Raw genomic sequence first — 21,943 nt, forward strand, 5'->3', positions numbered from 1 at the left:
ATGCACAGGTAACAGCCCAGCTTATAGACTGAGACAGACTAGGAAGAAGGAAGAGGCCATCCACTTCTCAAAGAATTGGCCAGGGAAAACCTTATCAAAGTATGTAGCATGTGAAAATTCATTTAATTCTCCCAGGCACCCTATGAGATAAGTATTACTATTAAAAATATTTTTTGATGAGAATAAATGAGTCATAGGGAAATGAGGAGATTTACCATGACAAGCTAGCATTACATTGAAGTGGATTTTAATATGTCTATCAGAATGTACTGAAAGTTATGAGCTAGCATTGGGGGATGTAAAAATGATCAGGACATAATCACTACCTCAAGGATTCCATGATCCTACAGGAGAGGCAGGAAGGAATAATTAATCTTAAAACATTGTTCTAATTCTGTATGTAAACCTAAGAGGAGGGAACGATCACCAGGCATCATTCTATGCTTTATTTCATTTGAATCTCACAAACACGTTAACCCACAGTCAGAGCAGGCACTATTTAAACCATTTTATTAAAGACAAAACTGGTGCTCAGAGAGGTTAAGGGGCTCACACAGTTGATGCATGGAAGAATTTAGATTAGAATCTGTGCCTCCTGAGTTCACAAATCAAGTTCCCACTACCCCATCTTCCATGATCAGTAGTATAGCAGGCTGAATATTGGTCCCCAAAGATTCAGGCCCTAATTTCTGGAACTTTTAAATGTCATCTTATATTGAAAAAATATCCTTGCAAATGTGATTAAATTCAGGGGTGGGGACATTATCCTGAGTTATTTGGGTAGGCATTAAAATGCAATCATGTACTTTTATAAGAGGGAGGTAGAGAGGGAATAATTACACACAGAGAGAAGACCATGGAAGCAGAGATTGAAGTGATGTGGCTACAAGTCAAGGAACTCCAAAGGCACCAGAAGCTTGAAGAGGCAAGGGACAGATTTTGTCCTAGAGCCCCCAAAAGCAGCGTGGCCCTGAAACACTTTGACTGTGGCTCAATGATACTAATTTCAGACTTTTGGCCTCCAGAACAGTAAGAGAATAAATTTTTGTTGTTTTAAGCTATCAAATTTGTGGTAATTAGTGCCTAAGGCATTTAACTGCTAACCAGAAGGCTGGAGGTTCAAAGCCATCAGCCACTCCTCAGAAGGAAGGTTGAACAATCTCTTTCCATAGTGATATCGCCTCAGAAACCCAAGGAGGGGTTGCTATGAGTCAGATCTGACTAGACAGCATTGAGTTTTGGGGTTACATCAGCAATAGGAAACTGATACAAGTATCTTCTGGGGATGGGAGGAGAGGGGGTGGCAGGTGTGCTCTTTGATCCACATTGTTTCTTCCACTCCTCTCTAGAAAATCCCCTTTGTCACTGCCTGCCACAAGACTCTAGTATCTATCAGTTTTCCATGATTTCATTTACCAAGCTTCTGGTCACACTGTCTTATCAACTAATCATTTTATTTCCTGATGAATTCTCTTACCTTTCATTTCTTTTGTCATCATTCTGGGCAACTTCACCCTCCACTGATTTATTCAATATTTTAGTTTCTACATGTACCCTAGTCACATCCTCTGCATATTCAAGGAACATCCTCCTGCAATTCCCATACCCCTGCTCAGTCATCTTTTTTTTTTTTTTTCTGCCCATCTAATTATTCCTGTCAGCATATGAACATCTAGCAAATCCTCTTTCTTTGTGAAGACAAAATCAAAAAGACCTTTATGCCAGATCCTCCTCTAGCACCTGCTTTGTTTCTCTATTTCCGTTATAGCAAACATTTTCAAGAGAGTGTCTATATACTGCCCTGATTTCTCTTCTCCTTTGTGCTCATATTGTGCTGAGGTAGCTCTTGTTAGGGTCAGAAGGAGCCTGTCTCTTGTCAATTCCCATGGTCAATTGTTATTCCTTATCTCTGTTGACCTCTTAATAGCATTTGACAAGATGAATTACTCCTTCTCCTTGAATCATTTTCTTCCCTCAATTTCTGGAACACTCTATTTTTCTGATATTTTTCCTTTTTTGAATTCATTGGTTGTTACTTCTCATTCCTCTTTTTGTATATTCATCTTCTCTTAGATCACAGACAATGGAGAGCCTTTGGCTACTTTCTCTGCCCTCTTCTCCATCTTCTGCCCTTAGTTTATTTCATCTAGTACCATGACTTCCCTTGATGCTTATGAATCTCAGATTTATATCACCAGCCTCAACTCTCCTCCTGAGACCTAAATTTATATAACTGTATTCTGATAATTTCATCCAAATTTCTAACTGGCATTTCAAGCTTGACATGTTCAAAACAAAACTTTTAATTTCCAACCACAACCACGTGAAAACCTGGTGCCGCTACAGTTTTCCCTATCTCAGTTAATGGCATCATAGTGTACCAGCAAGTCCTCTGGGCTCTTACTTCAACATATATGGCTAATTTGATCACTTGTAACTCCTCCCATACCACTGTCCAGTCAACCCATGTCTGTCGCCCAGACTATTACAATAGCCTCTTTTTTTTTTTTTTAATTGTGATTTGGGTGAAAATTTACAGAGCGAATTCACTTTCCATACAGTAGCTCACATACATTTTTTCTCATGACATTGCCTGCAATTTCCCACAGTGCAACAGCTCCTCTCTCACTTCCTCCCCACAGTTACCTCTTCCCTGTGTCCTGCCCTCCATGCACGCCTGCCCCCGAGCTGTCTCCCTGTAGATACACAGCCCTTCTATTCTATCATGATTGTTCTCTCCAAGGAGTGTATCTACCAAGGAGTGTAAATATTCAGCTCATATATCTTTTGTTTGGCTGGAAGCCACAGGGTGGGTTCAATTCCAGACCTGAAGGGCAGCGAGGGGCCATAGTCTCAGTGGTTCCATCAAGCTCAATCAGACCAGCAAACCTGATTCTTTTTTTTTTTTTAATAATTTTGAGTTTTGTTCCACATACAATAGCCTCTTACCTGGGCTCCCTGCTTTCACTCCCTGCCCCAATAATCCATTCTACACACAGCAACCACCATGATCTTTTAAAATGCAAACTAGTTCACATATATCCCATGTTTTAAATTATCTTCTGGCTTTCTATTCCACATGTAATAAAATCTGAACAGCTTCCAGGAGCTTAAAGACGTCCTACAATCTGCCTCCACCTACTTCTCTGACCTTGTCCCTTTCTCTCCTACTCTTCCTTCCCCTGACTACCTTGGCTTCAAATACCTTGACTTTCTTTTGTGTTTTCAAAATCAACAAGCTTATTTACACCTCAGAATAGTTCACTCCAGTTCCTCTGAACCCTTGAACTATTCTTCTCATGATTGGCCTTCTATCATTGAGGTCTCCACTCAAATGTTGCCTCCCCAGAGAGGGTTTCCCTGTTTACCTTATCTAAAATAGTTGAACTGTAAAAATTTGATTTTCTCAAATCAGTTTGACTTAGCAATTTTTCCTTCTGCCAATGATCAAACATTATATGTTATTTGGCTAAATCTAATATATTCAGAAAATTTGCTATTAGAAATAGATTAGTCAGGGAATTTATTTTTGATTATTTGGCTTTTAATGAGTTGGTTGTAGACAGATTGACCTACAGACATCTAAAGCAGTACCTACACTATTTTCTATCCTCTACTGTCTTTTTTCTCTGTAGTACCTACCACAATCATGAACTATATTCATTTATTTGTTTACTTGTATACTTTCTCTCTTACCTTTTTGATTGTAAACTTCATGAAGACAGATACTTTTCTGGCTTTTTAGGTTTAGATTCACAGTCTAAATGAGGTGGTCAAAAATATTGGCTGAATGAATGTCAGAGTAAGAATCTGGATTTGAATGCATTGAGGAGGGAATGGGCAGTGTATCAATGAAAGCTGAAAATGTAAGGCACTTTATTTCTTTGAGATACCAAAAGGAGAAAATGAGAGCAGGGATTATGAAGTGTTAGAATGAAATGAATATTTGTGTTTATTTAAGGAAAGGAGACCCATGTTTAAGAGAATGTGAAATTAACCAAAAAAAAGAGAGAGAGAGGAGAGAAGGAACTGAGTGTACTACAAATAAAGAGTATAAAACTATTCTGTATAAATATAGATGGTTACACCAATAAGTAAAACAGTAATAGTTGTTTTCTATTTCTAGATTTTGTTTCTGAATTTATTTTAAAGACTATAAGATTTGGACTTCTGGTAAGATGGAGGAATAGGCAGACAAGGTACACAGACCCTCTTCAACAAAGAAAAGATAAACCAATTGACAGAGATACAGAAGATAATCCTGGAATCCTGAGCTTTGAAAGGAAGTATACAGAGGTGGATTAGGCACCAACTAGTGGAAAAACCTGAACAAAAACAGTAAGTACAGAGACGGTTGGAGCAGTGGACTGTCAGCTACTCTGACGGGACCAACAGCCTGAATATTTCCAAGTGGTGTTGGGACCTGAGAATTGACCTAATGATCAGCCCTGGTCACCAAGGGCTGCAGAGATGATTGTGCTGGTGGCCTGTGACTAGGAAGGGAAATAGCAAGGAGGGAGACAACATGAGCTGTGGACTTTCTGCTGTCTGCAGGATGCAACCATTTTGATTGTTTACAAGTAGCAGCCATTTTGAATATTTAAAGTGACTAAGGATGCAGCCATTTTGATTGTTTACATGTGGTGGCCATTTTGGATATTTAAAGTGACAGAGGGTGTACCCAGTTTGAATCTTTACAAGTGGTGGCCATTTGGATTTTAAAGTGACAACATTCTTGTTTGGATTCCAAGGACCTATGAATAGGCCGTGTTTGCTAAGGATGGGAGGGACATATGGGAGGCTGACAATGGGGAAGGAGACAGATGATGAGTGTATAAGTGCCACCAACTAGCAAATAGATGAGTATGTGGATAACATACAAACAAAACAAAGAGAATGAAAATCATGGGCAAGTCACTCCAACCAACAATCACCAATTAAATACAAACACAAAAATGTCACAATGCCTTGGAGACAGTAGACCATCACAGTGCATACAGAGAAGCAAGATAAAGCCGGAGGAAAAAGGGACCAGGATACAGACGCAAAACATCCCTGAGGAAGACGCAACATTGGAACTCCCTGATAAAGAATTCAAAAGAATTATATTTAGGTACCTTCAAAGAATTGAGTGACATATCAAGGAAAACACTGAAAAAATTAAGGAAAACACAGAGAAAACCCTAGAACAATTTCAAAACACAATACAAGAACAAAATGACAAAATAGATGAAAAATTAGAAATAATACAAAGTCTACCCATAGAAATCCAGAAGATTAATACTATATTTTTAGGAATAAATAAGACATTAAATGGGCAAAGGAGTAGAATCAAATCAATGGAAGACAGAATTAGAGAGATTGCAGGCAAATATCTCAATACTTCTTTGGAAAATGATCAATCAGAAGAAAAGATCAAAACAAAATGACGAAAGCCTAGGATTCATGTGGGATACCATCAAAAAGTATAACCTACATGTAATTGGAATTCCAGAACAGGAAGGGACAACTCAAACCACAGAAAAAATTGTCAAAGATTTGTTGGAAGAGAATTTTCCTGATATGATGAAAGATGAGAATATATTTATTCAAGAAGTCCAATGAATCCCAAACAGGATAGACCCCCAAAAAAAATCACCAAGACATATCATGATCAAACTCACCAAAACCAAAGACAAAGAAAGAATCCTGAAAGCAGCATGGGAAAAATGAAAAGTTACCTACAAGGGACAACCAATAAGACTAAGCTCAGATTTCTCAGCAGAAATCATGCAGGTGAGAAGACAATGGGGTGGTATATATAAAACCCTGAAAGAGAAAAATTTCCAACCCAGAATTATGTACTCAGCAAAACTTTCCCTCAAATATGATGGTGAAATCAGGACATTTCCAGATAAGCAGAAATTAAGGGAATTTGTTAAAACCAGACCAACCTTACAAGAGGTGCTAAAGGGAGCCCTTTGGACAGAGAACCAATAATAGCAATCAACAACTGATCATTAACATGCATGATGACATAGTCCAGAAACCAACCCAGCTATGGAAGTATCCAAAGAAAATAAGCCTGTAAGATTGTAAACAGAGAACGAGAGACATCAATTGAAAAATGAATACAACTACAAACCAAAAAGAGGGGAAAAAAAAATGTGTAGTTACAGAATTTCTAAATGGTAGGGAAGTCAAGACAACTAACAACAAGATAGAATGGACTGTTCTAAACTTGGTAAGAAAACTGTAAATCACAGGGTAACCTCAAAGAAAAATGATAAACCTTCACATCAAAATAAAAAAGAGGCCTAGCACAAATATTTAGCAAATACTAAAACAATAGCAACAAAGGAAGTGGTAACATGATTCATAAACAAAATGAGCTCAGCACAGAAAATTATTTGGAACAAAGAAATAAACACTACAAAAAACCACATAGCAAAAATGACAGCAACAAATTCATATTTGTTGATAATTACCTATCTGACAAGGAGCTCTGGTAGCGTAGCACCTAAGACACTTGACTGCTAACCAGAAGGCTGGTGATTCAAACCCACCAGCCACTCCTCGGAAGGAAGATTGAGAAATCTACTTCCGTAGCAATACTGCCTTGGAAACCCAAGGAGAGGTCGCTATGAGTTGGGTCCAACTTGATGGCAAATAACAACAACAAAAACACATATCTGACAAGTGACTTATCTCTAAGATTTATAGAAAACTCCAGTGCCTCAACTGCAAAAGGATTAACAATCCAATTGAAAAATGGTCAGAAGACATGAATAGACACTTCACCAAGGAGGATATTCAGGTGGCCAGCAAACACATGAAGAGATGTGCACGATTGTTAGCCATCAGAGAGATGCAAATCAAAACAAAAATGACATACCATCTCACCCTAGCACTGATGGCAAGGTTCAATGAGACAGAAAATAACAAATGCTGGTGGGAATGTGGAGAGATTGGGACTCTCATACACTGCTGGTGGGACTGTGAAGTGATCTAACCACTGTGGAAACCAGTATGACAATTCCTTAGAAAGTTGGAATTGGAGATACCATTTGAGCCAGCAATCCCATTACTACGTATGTATCCCAGAGAGGTGAGAGCCAGGACAGGAACAGATATATGCACAACCATGTTCACTGCAGCACTATTTACAATAGCAGAAAGATGGAACAAGGTGCGTGCCCATCAATGGAAGAGTGGATGACCAAACTATGGTATGTATACCCAATGGAATGCTATGCAGCACTAAAGAATAATATAGAGTCTGTAAAACACCATATAGCATGGATGAACTTGGAGGACATTATACTGTGTGAAATAAGTCAATCACTGAAGGACAAATATAGTATCAGTTCCTTGTTGTGGAGGGTGAAGGAAAGGTTTTTATATAGAGGGAAACTTTCTTTGTTGGTTGCCAGGGGTGGGAGAGGAGGAGAGGGAATCCTGAAAAAAAAAAAAAAAAAGCATTGACCCATGTCACTTTGTTGTTGTTGTTATGTGCCATCAAGTCAGACCCAAATCATAGCGACCCCTCCTTGGGTTTCTGAGGCAATATCACTACGGAAGTGGATTGCCACATCTTCCTTCTGAGGAGTGGCTGGTGGGTTTGAACCGCCAGCCTTTTGGTTAGCAGTCAAGTGCCTTAGACACTACACTACCAGAGAACCTCATGTCATGTCACTTTAGTTTTGTGTATTTCACTGTACATAAATTATATTTTAATAAATTGCATTTAAAAAAGTGTAAGATTTGCTTTAAAATCTTCACCTCCCATAGTTCATGAAGCAACCCACAGTTAGTTATTTTGCCATTGCTTTCACCAGTTACATAAATGCTTAATTGAGTTTGAATTCTTGCTAAAATTGTAAATGGCTTTTCAGAATATAAACAATTATAAAATGATATTAGAAATGAATTTGAAGTACTATGATGAAAAAATTAATGGGATGAGTAATGAAGGAGGAGGAAAGTTGAGAAAGTGTTTCTTCTATGCAGTGCTTGTCTTAGGAGACTAGATTAATTGCCAATATGTTAATTCTTGGTGATAACAGATTAACATCTCACTCACTATTTATTTGTATAGATGACTAATTCCTGAAGAATGTTATTATAAATCATACTGCATAACATTTAAAAGTATATTATCAAATAAATATTCCAGAAAACTTTTATTGCACTTTTTGCTTTATGAAAAATATTGAGGAAAAATGCAAATATCTTAAGAGATGAATTCAGTATAAACAGTGCTAGACTTGGGAAATAAGTAATTGTCTCCTTTCTTTAAATATGTATATCTTCAGAGAGACTAAAGTGATGTCTACTGGTTTTTTAAAGGAGTTATTAAATGTATTACCATTAAAATGATTAGATTATTATTATTTTGTCAGAAAAAGTAGAAAGGATTACAATTCACTGTAATGTGTGTGTGATGAAAACTGAGAAATAGCTCTTAAAACAATCTTTTAATCTATCTGTAATTTAAAGCAGAGGAATACATACTTTCAGGGACTAACAATAAAGTTAGTCATGAATTATCAATTGCAGCAACATGAAGTATTCAGTAACATAATCTGTGACTTGAGAATTGTAATGCACAAAAATGTAAACTCATTCTGAAAATTTCTCTTTATCTCAGATCCCACTGCCATGGAGTCAGTTCAGATGCATAGCAACTCCCATAGGTTTTCCAAGGTGGTAAATCTTTTTGGAATTAGATTGCCCCATCTTGCTTCCGTGGAGTGGCTGATGGGTTTGAACTGCCAACCTTCTGGTTAGCAGTCAAAGGCTTTAGGCACTCTACCAGCAGAGCTCCCAGATACACATTGTATAATATTTATATAATCAATAGTTGATATGATTTAATTTTTTTTCATCTATTTCATTGCTATGTGGGAGGATATTGGTAGCCTTCAATTGTAGTGTTGTTGTTATGTTCCGTCGGGTCGGCCCCAACTCACAGACTTTCAAATTTTGTATTTTAATTAGATTATATATCACAAATGATTTAAAAGTCCTGAAATGTCTGCTAATGTCATGCTGTGGAAGTTTGGGACAGTTATTTCGTGATCACTAACTTAGGAAGTAAGCTTTATCTTTAAAGCAATACTATGTTTCTCCCATTGCAGAAAGCTACCTGCATAAGAATATCCACTGATTTTGCAATTTCTCAAATGTAATTTTAAATGCATATCAACTGATTTTACCTCTATCAGTTTTATTTAAATTTAAATCACTGGTTTAAATGTCAATAATCATTTTTCCCTAAGGGAATGTAGGATGGAAAAAAGCTGAAATAAAATATTTGATCTTAAGTGTTTTAAGTTAACACAGAATATTAATGTTGAAAATTGAAATGGGTTTAGATAAATTTTATGCATTCCAACTTTACTTTTCACTTAGTGAGAAAACACATAAATGATTTCATGTATTTTGTTGTTTTTAAGTGCTGTCAAGTGAGTCCTGACTCATAGCAACCCTGTATACAACAGAACAAACATGGCCTGATCCTGTGCTAGCCTCAGAAATGTTGCTATGTTTGAGTCTATTGCAGCCACTGTGTCAATGCATCTTTTTAAGTCTTCATCTTTTCTGATGACCCATACTTTACTAAGCATGATGTCCTTCTCCTGATTCCTCCTGATAGCATGTCCGAACTACATGAGATGACCACCATACTTGCTTCTAAGGAGCATTCTGGATGTTCTTCTTCCATTGTAGATTTGTTCATTCTTCTGAAAGTCTGTGGTATATTTAACATTCTTTGCCAGCACCATAATTCAAAAGCATCAATTATTCTTCAGTCTTCCTCATTCATTATCTAGCTTTCTCATGCACATGAGGTAATTGAAAATACCATGACTGGGGTCAGGCACACCTTAGTCCTCAAAGTGACATTTTTGCTTTTGAGCATTTTAAAGATATCTTTTGCAGCAGATTTGTCCACTGCAATACCACATTTGATTTCTTGACTGCCGTTTCCATGGGCATTGATTGTGGATCTGAGTAAAATTAAATTCTTCCCAACTTCAATTATTTTCTCTGTTTATCATGATATTTCTTATTGGTACAGTTGTGAGGATTTTTGAGATGCAATCATAATGAAGGTTGTAGTCTTTGATTAGTAAATGCTTCAAGTCCTCTTTGCTTTCAGCAAGTAAGATTGTGTCATCTGCATATCACCGTTTGTTAATGAAACTTCCTCCCATTGTGATGCCTCATTCTTCAAATAGTCCAGTTTCTCAGATTATTGGCTCAGCATACAGATTGAATAAATATGGTGAAAGGCTACAACCCTGATGCACACCCTTCCTGATTTTAAACCATGCAGTATCCCCTTGTTCTGTTGGAATGACTGCCTCTTGTCTATATACAGGTTCTTCATGAGCACAATGAAATGTTCTGGAATTCCAATTCTTCACAACGTTATCCATAATTTGTTATGATCCACACAGTAGTTCCATGCCTTTACATAGTCAATAAAACACAAGCAAACATCTTTCTAGTGTTCTTTCAGCCAAGAACCTTCTCATATCAGCAATGATATCCCTAGTTCTATGTCCTCTTCTGAATCTGGCTTGAGTTTCTGGCTGGTCTCTGTTGAAGCAGTGCTGTAACAATTTAAAAATTATCTTAGCATATTTTTACTTGTGTGTGATATTAATGATATTGCTTGATAATTCCCTCATTCTTTTAGATCACCTTCCTTTAGAAAGAACGTGAATATGAATCTCTGCCAGTTGGTGTGCCAGGTAGATATCTTGTAAATTTCTTGGCGTAGATGAGTGAGCACCTCCAGGGTTTCATCCATTTGCTGAAACATTTCAGTTGGTAGTATGTCAGTTCCTAGAGCCTTTTTTTTTTTTTTCCCAGTGCTTTCACTGCACCTTGGATTTCTTTGTTCAGTATCATTAGTTCTTAATCATATATTACCTCCTGAAATGGATGAACATCAACCAAGCCTTTTTTGGTACAGGAAGTCTGTGTATTCTTTCCATGTTCTTTTGATGCTTCCTGTGTTGTTCAATATTTTGCCTGTAGAATCCTTCAATATAGCAGCTGGAGGCCTGTATTTTTTCTTCAGTTCTTTCAGCTTCAGAAATATCTAGCATGTTTGTTCCTTTTTGTTTTGTAACTTCAACTCTTTGCACATTTCATTATAATACCTTACTATGTCTTCTTAGTACAAAAAAAAAAAAATGCACAATGTTCAGCTATTTCAGGAGATGGCATATGATCAAGAACCAATGGTATTGAAGCATGAAGTCCAAGCTGCACCAAAGGAATTGGTGGCAAACAGGCTCCAGAAATTGATGGAATAACCATTGAGATATTCTAACAAATGGATCTGCACTGGAAGCACTTACTCATCTATACCAAGAAATTTGGAAGACAGTTACCTGGCCAACTGACTGGAAGAGATCCACATTTATACCCATTCCAAAGAAAGGTGATCCAACAGAATGTGGAAATTATCATAAAATATCATTAATGTCACATACAAGTAAAATTTTGCTGAAGATAATTAAATAATTATTGCAGCAGCATATTGACAGGGATCTTCCAGAAATGTAAGCTGGATTCAGAAGTGAATGTGGAACAAGGAAGATCATTGGTGATGTCAAATGAATCTTGGGTGAAAGCAAAGAATACCAGAAAGATGTTTGCTTATGTTTTATTGAGTATGCAAAAAACATTTGATTGTGTGGATCATAAAAAAATATGGATAATATTGAAAAGAACAGCAATTCCAGAATACTTCATTGTTCTCATGAAGAACCTGTACATAGACCAAGAAGTTGTTGTTCAAACAGAACAAGGGGATACTGCATGATTTATAATCAGGAAGGATGTGCATCAGGGTTGTAACCTTTCACCATACTTATTCAATCTGTGTAAACAATCTGAGAAGCTGGACTATATGAAGAGCAATGCAGTATCAGGAGTAAAAGACAACGCATTAACAACCTGCGATATACAGATGACACAACCTTGCTAGCTGAAAGTGAACATGACTTGAAGCACTTACTGATGAAGATTAAAGACTACAATCCACAGTGTGGATTACACCTCAACATAAGAAAATGAAAATCCTTACAATTGGACCAATAATCAGCATCATGATAAATGGAGAAAAATCGAAGTTGTTAAAGATTTCGTATTACTTGGATCCACAACCAACACCCATGGAAGCAGCAGTCAAGAAATCAGATGTCTTATTGCATTGTCCAGATTTGCTTCAAAAGACCTCTTGAAACTGTTGAAGAGTAAAGATGTCATTTTGAAGATTAAGGTATGTCTAAACCAAGCTATGAGGTTTTCAACTGCCTCCTATGCATGTGAAAGCTGGACAATGAATAAGGAGGACTGAAGAAGAGTAGATAATTTTGAGTTGTGGTGTTGGTGAAGCATACTGAAAGTACCATGGACTGCCAGAAGAACTAACAGATCCGTCCTGGACAAAGTGCAGGCTGAGCTGCTCCTTGGAAGCAAGAATGACTAGACAATTTCCCACCTACTTTGGTCATGCTGTCAGAAAGGACCATTCCCTAGAGAAAGATATCATGATAATAGAATGGAGGGTCAGAGAAAAAGAGGAAGATCCTCAACAAGATGGATTGACACAGTGGCTGCAGAAATGGGCTCAAGTATAGCAAAGATTGTGAGGATGGTGCACGACAGGGCAGTGTTTAGTTCTGTTGTACATAGGGTTGCTATGATTCGGAGGCAACTCAATGGCATCTAACAGCAACAATAACATTAAGTCTTATTTGTAATCTCTTGCTCAGCTATCTTATTTCATTTCTTCCTTTTGCTTTAGGTATTCTGCATATACGAGCAAGTTTCAGAGTCTCTTCTGATAATTTTTTTTTTTTTCTTTACTTTCTTTCCTGCTCTTTTAAGGACCTTTTGATTTCTTCATGTATGATGTCCTTGATGTCATCCCATAACTCATCTGCTCTTTGGTCATTTGTATTTTATGCATTAAATCTATTTTTGAGATGATTTCTACATTCAAGTCAGATATAATAAAGATCTTATTCGGGCACTTGTGGACTTGTTTTAATTTTCTGCAGCTTCAACTTGAACTTCTATATGAGCAATTAATGTCCTGTTCCACAGTCAGCTCCTGGCCTTGTTTTGACTGATGATATTGAGATTCTCCATTGTCTTTTTCCACAGATGTAGTCAGTTTGATTCCAATATATTCAGTCCAGTGAAGTCCATGTTTATGTTGTTGAAAAAATATATTTGCAATGAATAAATTGTTGGTCTTACAAAATTCTGTCATGTGATCTCTGACATTGTTTCTGTAAGCAAGTCCATATTTTCCAAGTGCTGATCCTTCTTTATTTCCATCTTTCACATTCCAATGACCAGTAATTATCAATGCATCTTGATTGCATGTTTTATGAACTTTAGACTTCTGAAGTTGGTTATAATCTTGTGTCTTCATCTTTGGCATTACTGTTTGCTCTGTAAATTGAATAATAATTGTATTAACTGGTCTTCTTTGTATGTATATAGATATTATCCTGTCACTGACAGCATTGTAATTCAGGATAGATGTTGAAATGTTCTTTTTGATGATGAACACAATGCTATTGCTCTTCAATCTGACATTCCCATCATATTAGACCATATCCTAGTCTGATTCAAAATGGCCAATACCAGCCCATTTCAGCTCACTGTTGCTTAGGATATCAATCTTTATGTTTCACTTCACCTTTTACAACTTTGAGTTTTCCTAGATTCATACTTCTTACATTTCATGTTCCAATTATTCATGGATGCTTCCATCTTTTCTTCTTCACTTTAGTCTTGTCACATTTGCAAAGGAAGATCCTGAAAGCTTTGCTCCATCTGTGACATTAAAATCATCTGTATTTTGAGGAGTCAGCTTTTCCTCATTTATATTTTGTATGCCTTCTAACCTGAGGGGCTCATCTTCTGGCAGCCTATCAGACAATATTCTCCTGCTGTTCATAAAGTTTTCTGGGGCCAATTTTTTCAGAATTAGACCTCTATTTCCTTCTTTCCAGTCTGTTTTAGTCTGGAAACTCTGCTGAAACCTGTTTATCATGAGTAACCTCTATGGCAATTGAAATACTGGTAGCATAGGTTCCAGCATCACAGAATGTGTAAGCCACTATAGTATAGCACACTGACAGAAGAGAAGTGGGATTTTGTTTTTAATATATATAAATTAATATTTTCATAAAGCTGGGAGGAGTGATATTAAACATTTTTATTCAAACCATAATTAGATTGAAGTTTTTTTTTAAAAGCTACCTATTTTAGGAATTATATAGAAAGGTGGAAAGTCATCTGTCTGGATAGATTTGATTTGATACCAGAGGGAAAAACATGTTATTGAAATTCTCAATAAAATACAACTAAGAAGAGAACATTTGCCCCCTAGTGTGTTCTTTAAACAATCCTGAGAAATATTCATTTTCAAAATATTTAACAATTTTTTCCACTTGACTAGAAAGTTATGTGTACACCTTGTTGTTGTTGTTGCTGTTAGGTGCTGTTGAGTCATCTCTGACTCACAGCGACCCCATGTACAGCAGAATGAAACACTACTGGGTCCTGTGCCAGCCCCACAATCTTTGCTATACCTCAGCCCATCATTGCAGCCACTGTGTCAATCCATCTTGTTGAAGGCCTTCCCCTTTTTTGTTGTTCCTCCACTTTACCAAGCATGACATCCTTCTCCAGGGAATGGTCCCTTCTCACAACATGACAAAAGTAGATGAGAAAAAGTCTGGCCATTCTCCCTTCCAAAGAGCATTCTAGCTTCACCTCTTCCAGGACAGATTCATTAGTTCTTTTAGCAGTCCATTGTACTTTCTGCATTCTTCTCCAACACCACAACTCGAAAGCATTGACTCTTCTTTGGTCTTCCATCTTGCCCATCTTTCAGTCTTCCTTTTTCATTGTTCAGCTCATTTGCTCTTACATGCAAATAAGGCAATTGGCTTGCAGTCAGGTGCGCCTTAGTCTTTAAGGAAATATCTATGCTCTTGAGCAAAGATATTTTCAGGAAAGATATCGTACACCTTGGGTGAGGGTATTTTAAATTTATTTTTAAAAATGCAATAAACATAGATTTATTGATATGATAAATTATTTAATGCCTAATCTATCTTGGGGAGCTCTGGTGGCATAGTGCTAAGGCATTTGACTGCTAATAAGAAGGCTGGTGGTTCAAACCCATCAGCCTCTCCTTGGAAGGAAGACTGGGCACCACCTCAGAAACCCAAGGAGGGATCGCTGAGTCTGATTTGATTTGAGGGTTTGTTTTTTTGGTGGTTTGGTCTATCTTGGGTTTAAAAACACTAATTTTATATGTGGATTTTATTTTGCAGGGTGGCAAAATATTTTGTTCCTTTTGATGAGTTTAAATTCTTGCTAAAATCATAATGTTAATTTCATAAAATGGAAATACTCAACTTCTTGGTAAACAAGATTGAAGAATAAAGTGATAGTATTGCAAATCCAGAGTTAATATAAAAACTTAATTTTAGAAAATTCAACTTCTGACTTTACACACTTTTCATTAAAATTATTTAGGAAGTCATCTGATAATCTGGCTTCTGAATTGTTCTGTTTCTGATATGTGTTTAAAATGGTAAAATTAAAATAATATCAGGCCATGAGGGTAATATGTTTATTCCTAAACATTATGAAGCCTAACGTATTTAGAACAATTATTTACAATTTCCCTTATTGATCGAGATGTTTATGATCATAAACATGTACATATAGACAAACACGCCTAACATGTTTAGATAATTTGATTGCTTGTAATCTATTAGTATAAAATTAATACATAATGAAAGCAAAAAAAAAAAAATCCTTATATTGTGACAAGATAATAGTATAGTGAAAATATCTTAGAATTTTATTTAAAAAAAGTGTTTGTATATTCATGAGGTAATCAGGATGTTAAAAGATTAGTAAAATCAAATTGTGGTTACGAAAGTGAAAATTTCAGTATGTACAATACTAAGGAAAAGTTTTAAAATTCTACTATAACATGAGGATGCAGTGGTATATTCAAGACCAGAAAACCAAAACCATTCCCACTGAGTTGATGCTAGCTAATAGTGACCCTATAGGACAGAGTAGAACATCCCCATAGGGTTCCCACAGCTGTAATTTTTACAGAAGCAGACTTCCACATCTTTCTCCTGCTGAGTGGCTTGTGGGTTGAAACTGCCAACCTTTTTGATTAGCACCCTAGCACTTAATCATTGTGCCACCAAATCTCTTTCATATTAAGACCACTTCCATTTTATTAGTAGCTCTCTTTGCAAACCTGCTTTTTATTATTTCATTTTATTCTTCTCTACTGTTGTCCATCTCTTTTTATAATGTTCTCAAACAATGGTTCGATTACTGAATTATTATGTGACTTATTGCAATCTAATTAAAAATAAATATGACATTAGTGATATGGTAGATAATTTTATTGAATGTATTTTTAAATTAATTATATATTGATGACTATATCAATATTCAACAATGGACTATGTGTCATTATTTATACTAATTATGGTATATAATATATATATATATATGTTTACCCAAAGTGGTTGTTGTGTAAAACTATTATTTTAAAATACTATTTTCACTAGCTAATTACTCCAACATATTATTTTTGTATTTTCTCCCTTAATTTTGTATAAAATATTTTTTTCAGTACTTTAAATGTTATGTCACTGCTTTCTGTCTTCTATGGTTTCTGATAAGGAATGACCTGTTAATATTCATATTAATGTTAATATTAATATTGAGGCTCACTTGTACATTTTGAATTTCTTTTCTCTTTCTGCTATAAAGATTCTTTGTGGCTTTGACTTTCAGCAGTTTGACTATAATTTGTGTCAGTGTGGATCTCTTTGAGTTTATCCTCCTAAAAGTTTGTTGATATTTTTGGATGTGTAAATTCGTGTCTTTCGTCCAATTTGGAAGTTTTTAGTCATTGTTTCTTAAACTATTATTTATGCCCTCTTCTCTCTCTTCTTCTTCTTCTTCAAGTTCACTGATTCTTCTACCTGCTTATATGTGCTATTAAACCCCTCTAGTGAATTTTGAAATTCTAATAATTATAATCTTACACTTTAGAACTTATATTTGGTTTTACTTTATAATTTCTGACTTTTTCTTGATACTCATTTTCTTCAAACATCATTTTTGGTTTTCTTCAGTTTTTTTTAAATTTTTTTCCCTTCACTTTCTTTGGCTCATTGAGCATATTTAAGACAGTTGATTTAAAGTCTTTAATTACTGTAGTGTGTGGGCTTCCTCAGGAAGTCACTTGATCCACCCCTACCCTTTAAACAGGACATCCTTTTTTTTTTTTTTTTTTAAGTTTTGTGATTATTTTGTTTTTTGTTGAAAACAAGATATTTGGATATTATAAGGTGGTAAATTTGGAAATCAGATTTTTTCCCTTCCCTAGGGTTTGCTGTTTTTAATTTTTAAAGATTAAGCTTGTATTTTATCTTGTTTTCAGCCAATGTTTTTACCGAGATTTCTGAGGATGGTGGAAGCTGAGAAAACAAATAAACAAACAAATCTCACATTTCCCAGTGTTTGCAGAATGACTCTTTTCTGAGGCAGTCTTTTAACATTCAGGCCATTTATAATAGTGTTAGCCTTCACTTCCTACTTGCACTGAGCCTATAGATAGGCTTATGGTGAAACACATATCCTATCCTGGGCATGCGCATAGCTTTCTAAATGCCTCTATACACGAAAGCTTGTGGCTGCCCTAGAAATTTCCCAAAATGACCTCTCTCCTCAGCTCGTCCTCCCACTCTTTATGTGGTCTGTTGCATGTCTTAACTTTAATCTTTTGTCTCAAGTGGCTGAACCACCGTATCATCATACAGTGTTTCTGAGCAATGCCTACTGCTTTTCTACCAGGAGTGGGTTCTAAATTAGGTGAAAACAGAGACAAGCACTAGCAAGGTTAGAATAGAACAACACAATACTCTGTGAATAAGGTCTACTCTGCTACCTCCACAATCAGATCAGGGTTCAACACTGGAATCTTTGATGGCTGTTTTCAAGACTGCTATTGAGCTGTGAGGGAAAGGCAAGGGCAAGTCATCAAGCCACAAAGCTTTCCTACCATTTTGATGTTGCCTTTTTCTTGATTCATCATTTGTTTGGTTAATGTAACCTTTTATTGTTTTTTGTTGTTGTTGTTGTTATTTGCCGTCAAGTCGCCCCCGACTCATACAAAGTTCAAAAAAGTTGGTTCTGAAAATTTATATATATTTATATATTTTAAGTTTCTGTGAAGGGATGGGAGTTCACAGGTTCACGTTCTACCATTTTGCTGACATCACTCTTTGTTTTTATACTTTTTCAAACAGACTTGGAATCTAGGAAATTCATTTCTATATAATTTGTGTGTTGTATATAATATCATTATTGCTGTCCTTGGATTGCTAAATTTGTTTTGTGGGCTAAATTTTAGACCCTTCTATTAGTTTTCCATTCTTTAGGCTCAATTACTATTTGGAGAAGAGATGGATGAACAATTTTAACATGAATACTAAGCCTTTTCATCCTTTTCCTCTGTTTTGTTTTGTTACAGAAACGCTTGAAACTCTCATCAAACAAGCAGAAAATTACACAAGCATACTTTTTTGCAACACCTATAGGAACATAGCCTTGGAAGCTGCTGCTTCAGTTCAGGAGTTCTTCACTGATGTTGGACTCTTTTTATTTGGTGCAGATGTTAACCCTGAAGAATTTGTAAACAAATTCTTTGATAGTCTTTTTCCTCTGGTTTACAATCATTTGATTAACCCTAGTGTGACTGGCAGTTCCATGGAATATTCAGAATGCATCCGCATGGCTCGTCGGGATGTTAATCCATTTGGTAATATTCCCAAAAGAGTAATGGGGCAGATGGGGAGGTCACTGCTGCCTAGCCGCACATTTCTGCAGGCACTCAATCTAGGCATTGAAGTCATCAATACTACAGACCATCTACAGTTCTCCAAAGAGTGTAGCAGAGCCCTCCTGAGGATGCAGTACTGCCCTCACTGCCAGGGCCTGACTCTCAGTAAGCCTTGTATGGGGTACTGCCTCAACATCATGAGAGGCTGCTTGGCAAACATGGCAGAGCTTAATGCACACTGGCATGCGTACATCCGGTCATTGGAAGAGCTATCAGATGCTATGCATGGAACATATGACATTGAACATGTGCTCCTGAACTTCCACTTGCTTGTTAATGATGCTGTGATGCAGGCTCACCTCAATGGACAAAAATTATCTGAACAAGTAAGTAGCTATTCCATGTTTCTTTTCTAATATTATCAAAATTTATAACCTAAAGGTATATGTGTGTGTGTGTGTGTGTGTGCTTGCATGTGCAAACCTACTAATTACTGGTTACATAAAAGATAGTTCAACTATATTATGTGCTTTAAAATCATGGCAAGCTAACAAGTTTATACTTCAGGAAATATTAGGAGAATGTGTAGATTGTTATTTTTGATTCACAATATTATTTTTATATCTTACATTATGACTTTTGTTAGCTAAAATGCCACTTTCTCCCCTAAACTGAAGCCTTCTTATAGAAGTTACTTTGGCGTGGTGGAAAGAGCTCAAATTTAAAAGCAGGAGGGAAATGTATTTTGATCTGCAATCTGCCAATAATTAGCTATGTGACATTAAGCAAACCACTTAACCTCTTTAAGCCTCAGTTTCTTTGTTGATAAAAAGGAAACAGTAATACATAATTTTAGAATGTTCTTTTTTGTATAAATAGCCAATATTTATGCAAATGACCTAGAATGGTTCCTGGTAGTCAAAAAATTAGTAGTTATTGTTAGAATTTCAAAGGCATTCAGTTTTAAAATAGAAAATACTGTTATGTATCCATTAAATAAAGGACCTCTGGTGGCATAGTACCTGAGGCATTTGACTGCTTACCAGAAGGCTGGCAGTTCAAACCCACCAGCCACTCCTCGGAAGGAAGGAAGGGCAATCTACTTCCGTAGTGATACCGCCTTGGAAACCCAAGGAGGGGTTGCTATGAGTTGGATCGGACTCAATGGCAGTGAGTGTTTTTTTTTTTTTTTTTCTTTAAATAAAGACTTGAAAATGCTATTATGTATCCATTAAATTAAGACTTGATAGCTTGGTGTGCAGAAATGCTCTTTCAGAGACTATGCAGAATCTGTCCAAGTGATGATGTCATGATTTTTGAAAATTATATATATATACAGAATCATGGTACTTTATTCCAAGAAAACCTTTAAGAAGATTTTGAACATAGTTATAAAGTCAAAGCATATGAGAGTCTTCTATTTCTCCCACCTTCTGTAAAGAGCCATTTTCTTACATATTTACAGGTCCCTTAGTAATAGTTCTTCTATGCTTTACAGTGAAATAGTACGTGCTACTGACATTTCTCCTAAATCTTTTCTTCTTAAATAAAATTATACTCCTCTTTCATTTTCTAAGTGCTAAAAAAATACATCTCCCTACCCTGGCACTGATTCACTGAATTGATAAATATTGTCTTCATTGTCTATATAAGTCCTTTAATTAATTTCTTACAGAAATTGAATCTGAAATTCTTTATATACTACCACCTCCTTCCCATCATTTCCTAACTTCTGATGTCCTTTTGGGGCCTGTGTGTACCTTTAAGATACACCTATGCAAATTAATAATGGCACCCTCTTTGCATGGATTCAGCTCTATAGTATTGCTTGGGATTTCAGCCTCCATGCCCCAGTCCATACAATTGGGCATCTTTATACAGTGAACAAGCTTCCCAATAGTATGTGGTGGTCTAGATGTTTTTCTCTTCTCTCATCCCTTTATGACAATCAGATGTGGACCAGAACTTCTAGAAAGGACATATAGTGAAACCCGCAAAAGTAGGGACCTGTGTAAGGAGGAAAACTGTCAGAGAAAGAAAATGCAAATATTTTCCACTAAAAAGAGAGATAGAAAAGTGATAAGACTGCACCCTGTCAAAGGCAGAAAACTTGTAAGACCTGGAAAAACAAAACAGTGCTGTCAAGTTCTGGTTCTGACAAGTTTCACTGTCAAGACTCACTCAAAATGAGGTACAAAAGATTTGAAGATTTAAAATGCTTCATAGTTGTGAGGAAAACTTATTAGTATTCTGAAAATAAAATGCCACTGTTACAATATCAAATATTTCTGAAAGGGAATATAAAACCAAGAAAACCAAACCTGTTGTCATTGAGTAGATTCCAACTCACAACAACCCTATAGGACAGGATAGAACTGCCCCATAGAGTTTCCAAGACTATAAAACTTTGCTGAAGTAGATTGCCAAATCTTGCTCCTGCAGAGTGGCTAATGGGTTTGAACTGTACATCTTCTGCTTAGAAGCAGAGCATTTAATCTCTGCACCATCGAGACTCCTTAAAGGGATAATAGGTACACGAAATCTGAGACTAAGTCCGGATTTGATTATTAATTTGGGGCATACTATTTAACGTTTCAGGGTCAGCACTTTCCTATCTCTAACTATCAGCAATACCTTTTTATCATGGGTTTTGAGACCTAGGGTGTCTCCTTTATTTTTCTGCATCCTTAAAATCTACCACATATAAATTGTCTATTTTTCTCATTTTAAATACTGAAATAACTAAGATTTGTAGTTAGACATGGATGGTTTCAAATCCTGACTATGCTACTTATTAGCCATGTGGCCTAGGCAAGCCACTCAAACACTTTGAGTCTGTTTTGTCCTTTGTGAGAAGGAAGCAAGTAACAGTATCAATGGAGTAATGTTGGTAAGACTGACATCATCAGGCAATCGATACCTGACAACTTTTCTCCTTTCTTCCTCTAAACTATGAAAGGTCAGTCAAGCAAGTCAATTTAGTATCTTGTAGAACTAGCCAAAAACCAGAAAAAAAAAAAAAAA

The 21,943-nt window shown here is 36.2% G+C and overlaps 1 protein-coding gene across 1 annotated transcript in view; it reads left to right on the plus strand.

Annotated features, from left to right (window-relative positions):
• The window catches only part of GPC5 (glypican 5), a 1,212,227-nt gene that overhangs the window by 383,586 nt on the left and 806,698 nt on the right, over nt 1-21,943 (plus strand). Inside the window, exon 2 of the mRNA XM_007952748.1 lies at nt 18,611-19,305. Coding sequence (XP_007950939.1) covers nt 18,611-19,305 — 695 coding nt within the window. The remainder of the gene's footprint in view (nt 1-18,610; nt 19,306-21,943) is intronic.

Source organism: Orycteropus afer, unplaced genomic scaffold, assembly GCF_000298275.1.
Source record: "Orycteropus afer afer isolate SDZICR_OR568_19922 unplaced genomic scaffold, OryAfe1.0 scaffold00357, whole genome shotgun sequence".
Taxonomy (NCBI): domain Eukaryota; kingdom Metazoa; phylum Chordata; class Mammalia; order Tubulidentata; family Orycteropodidae; genus Orycteropus; species Orycteropus afer.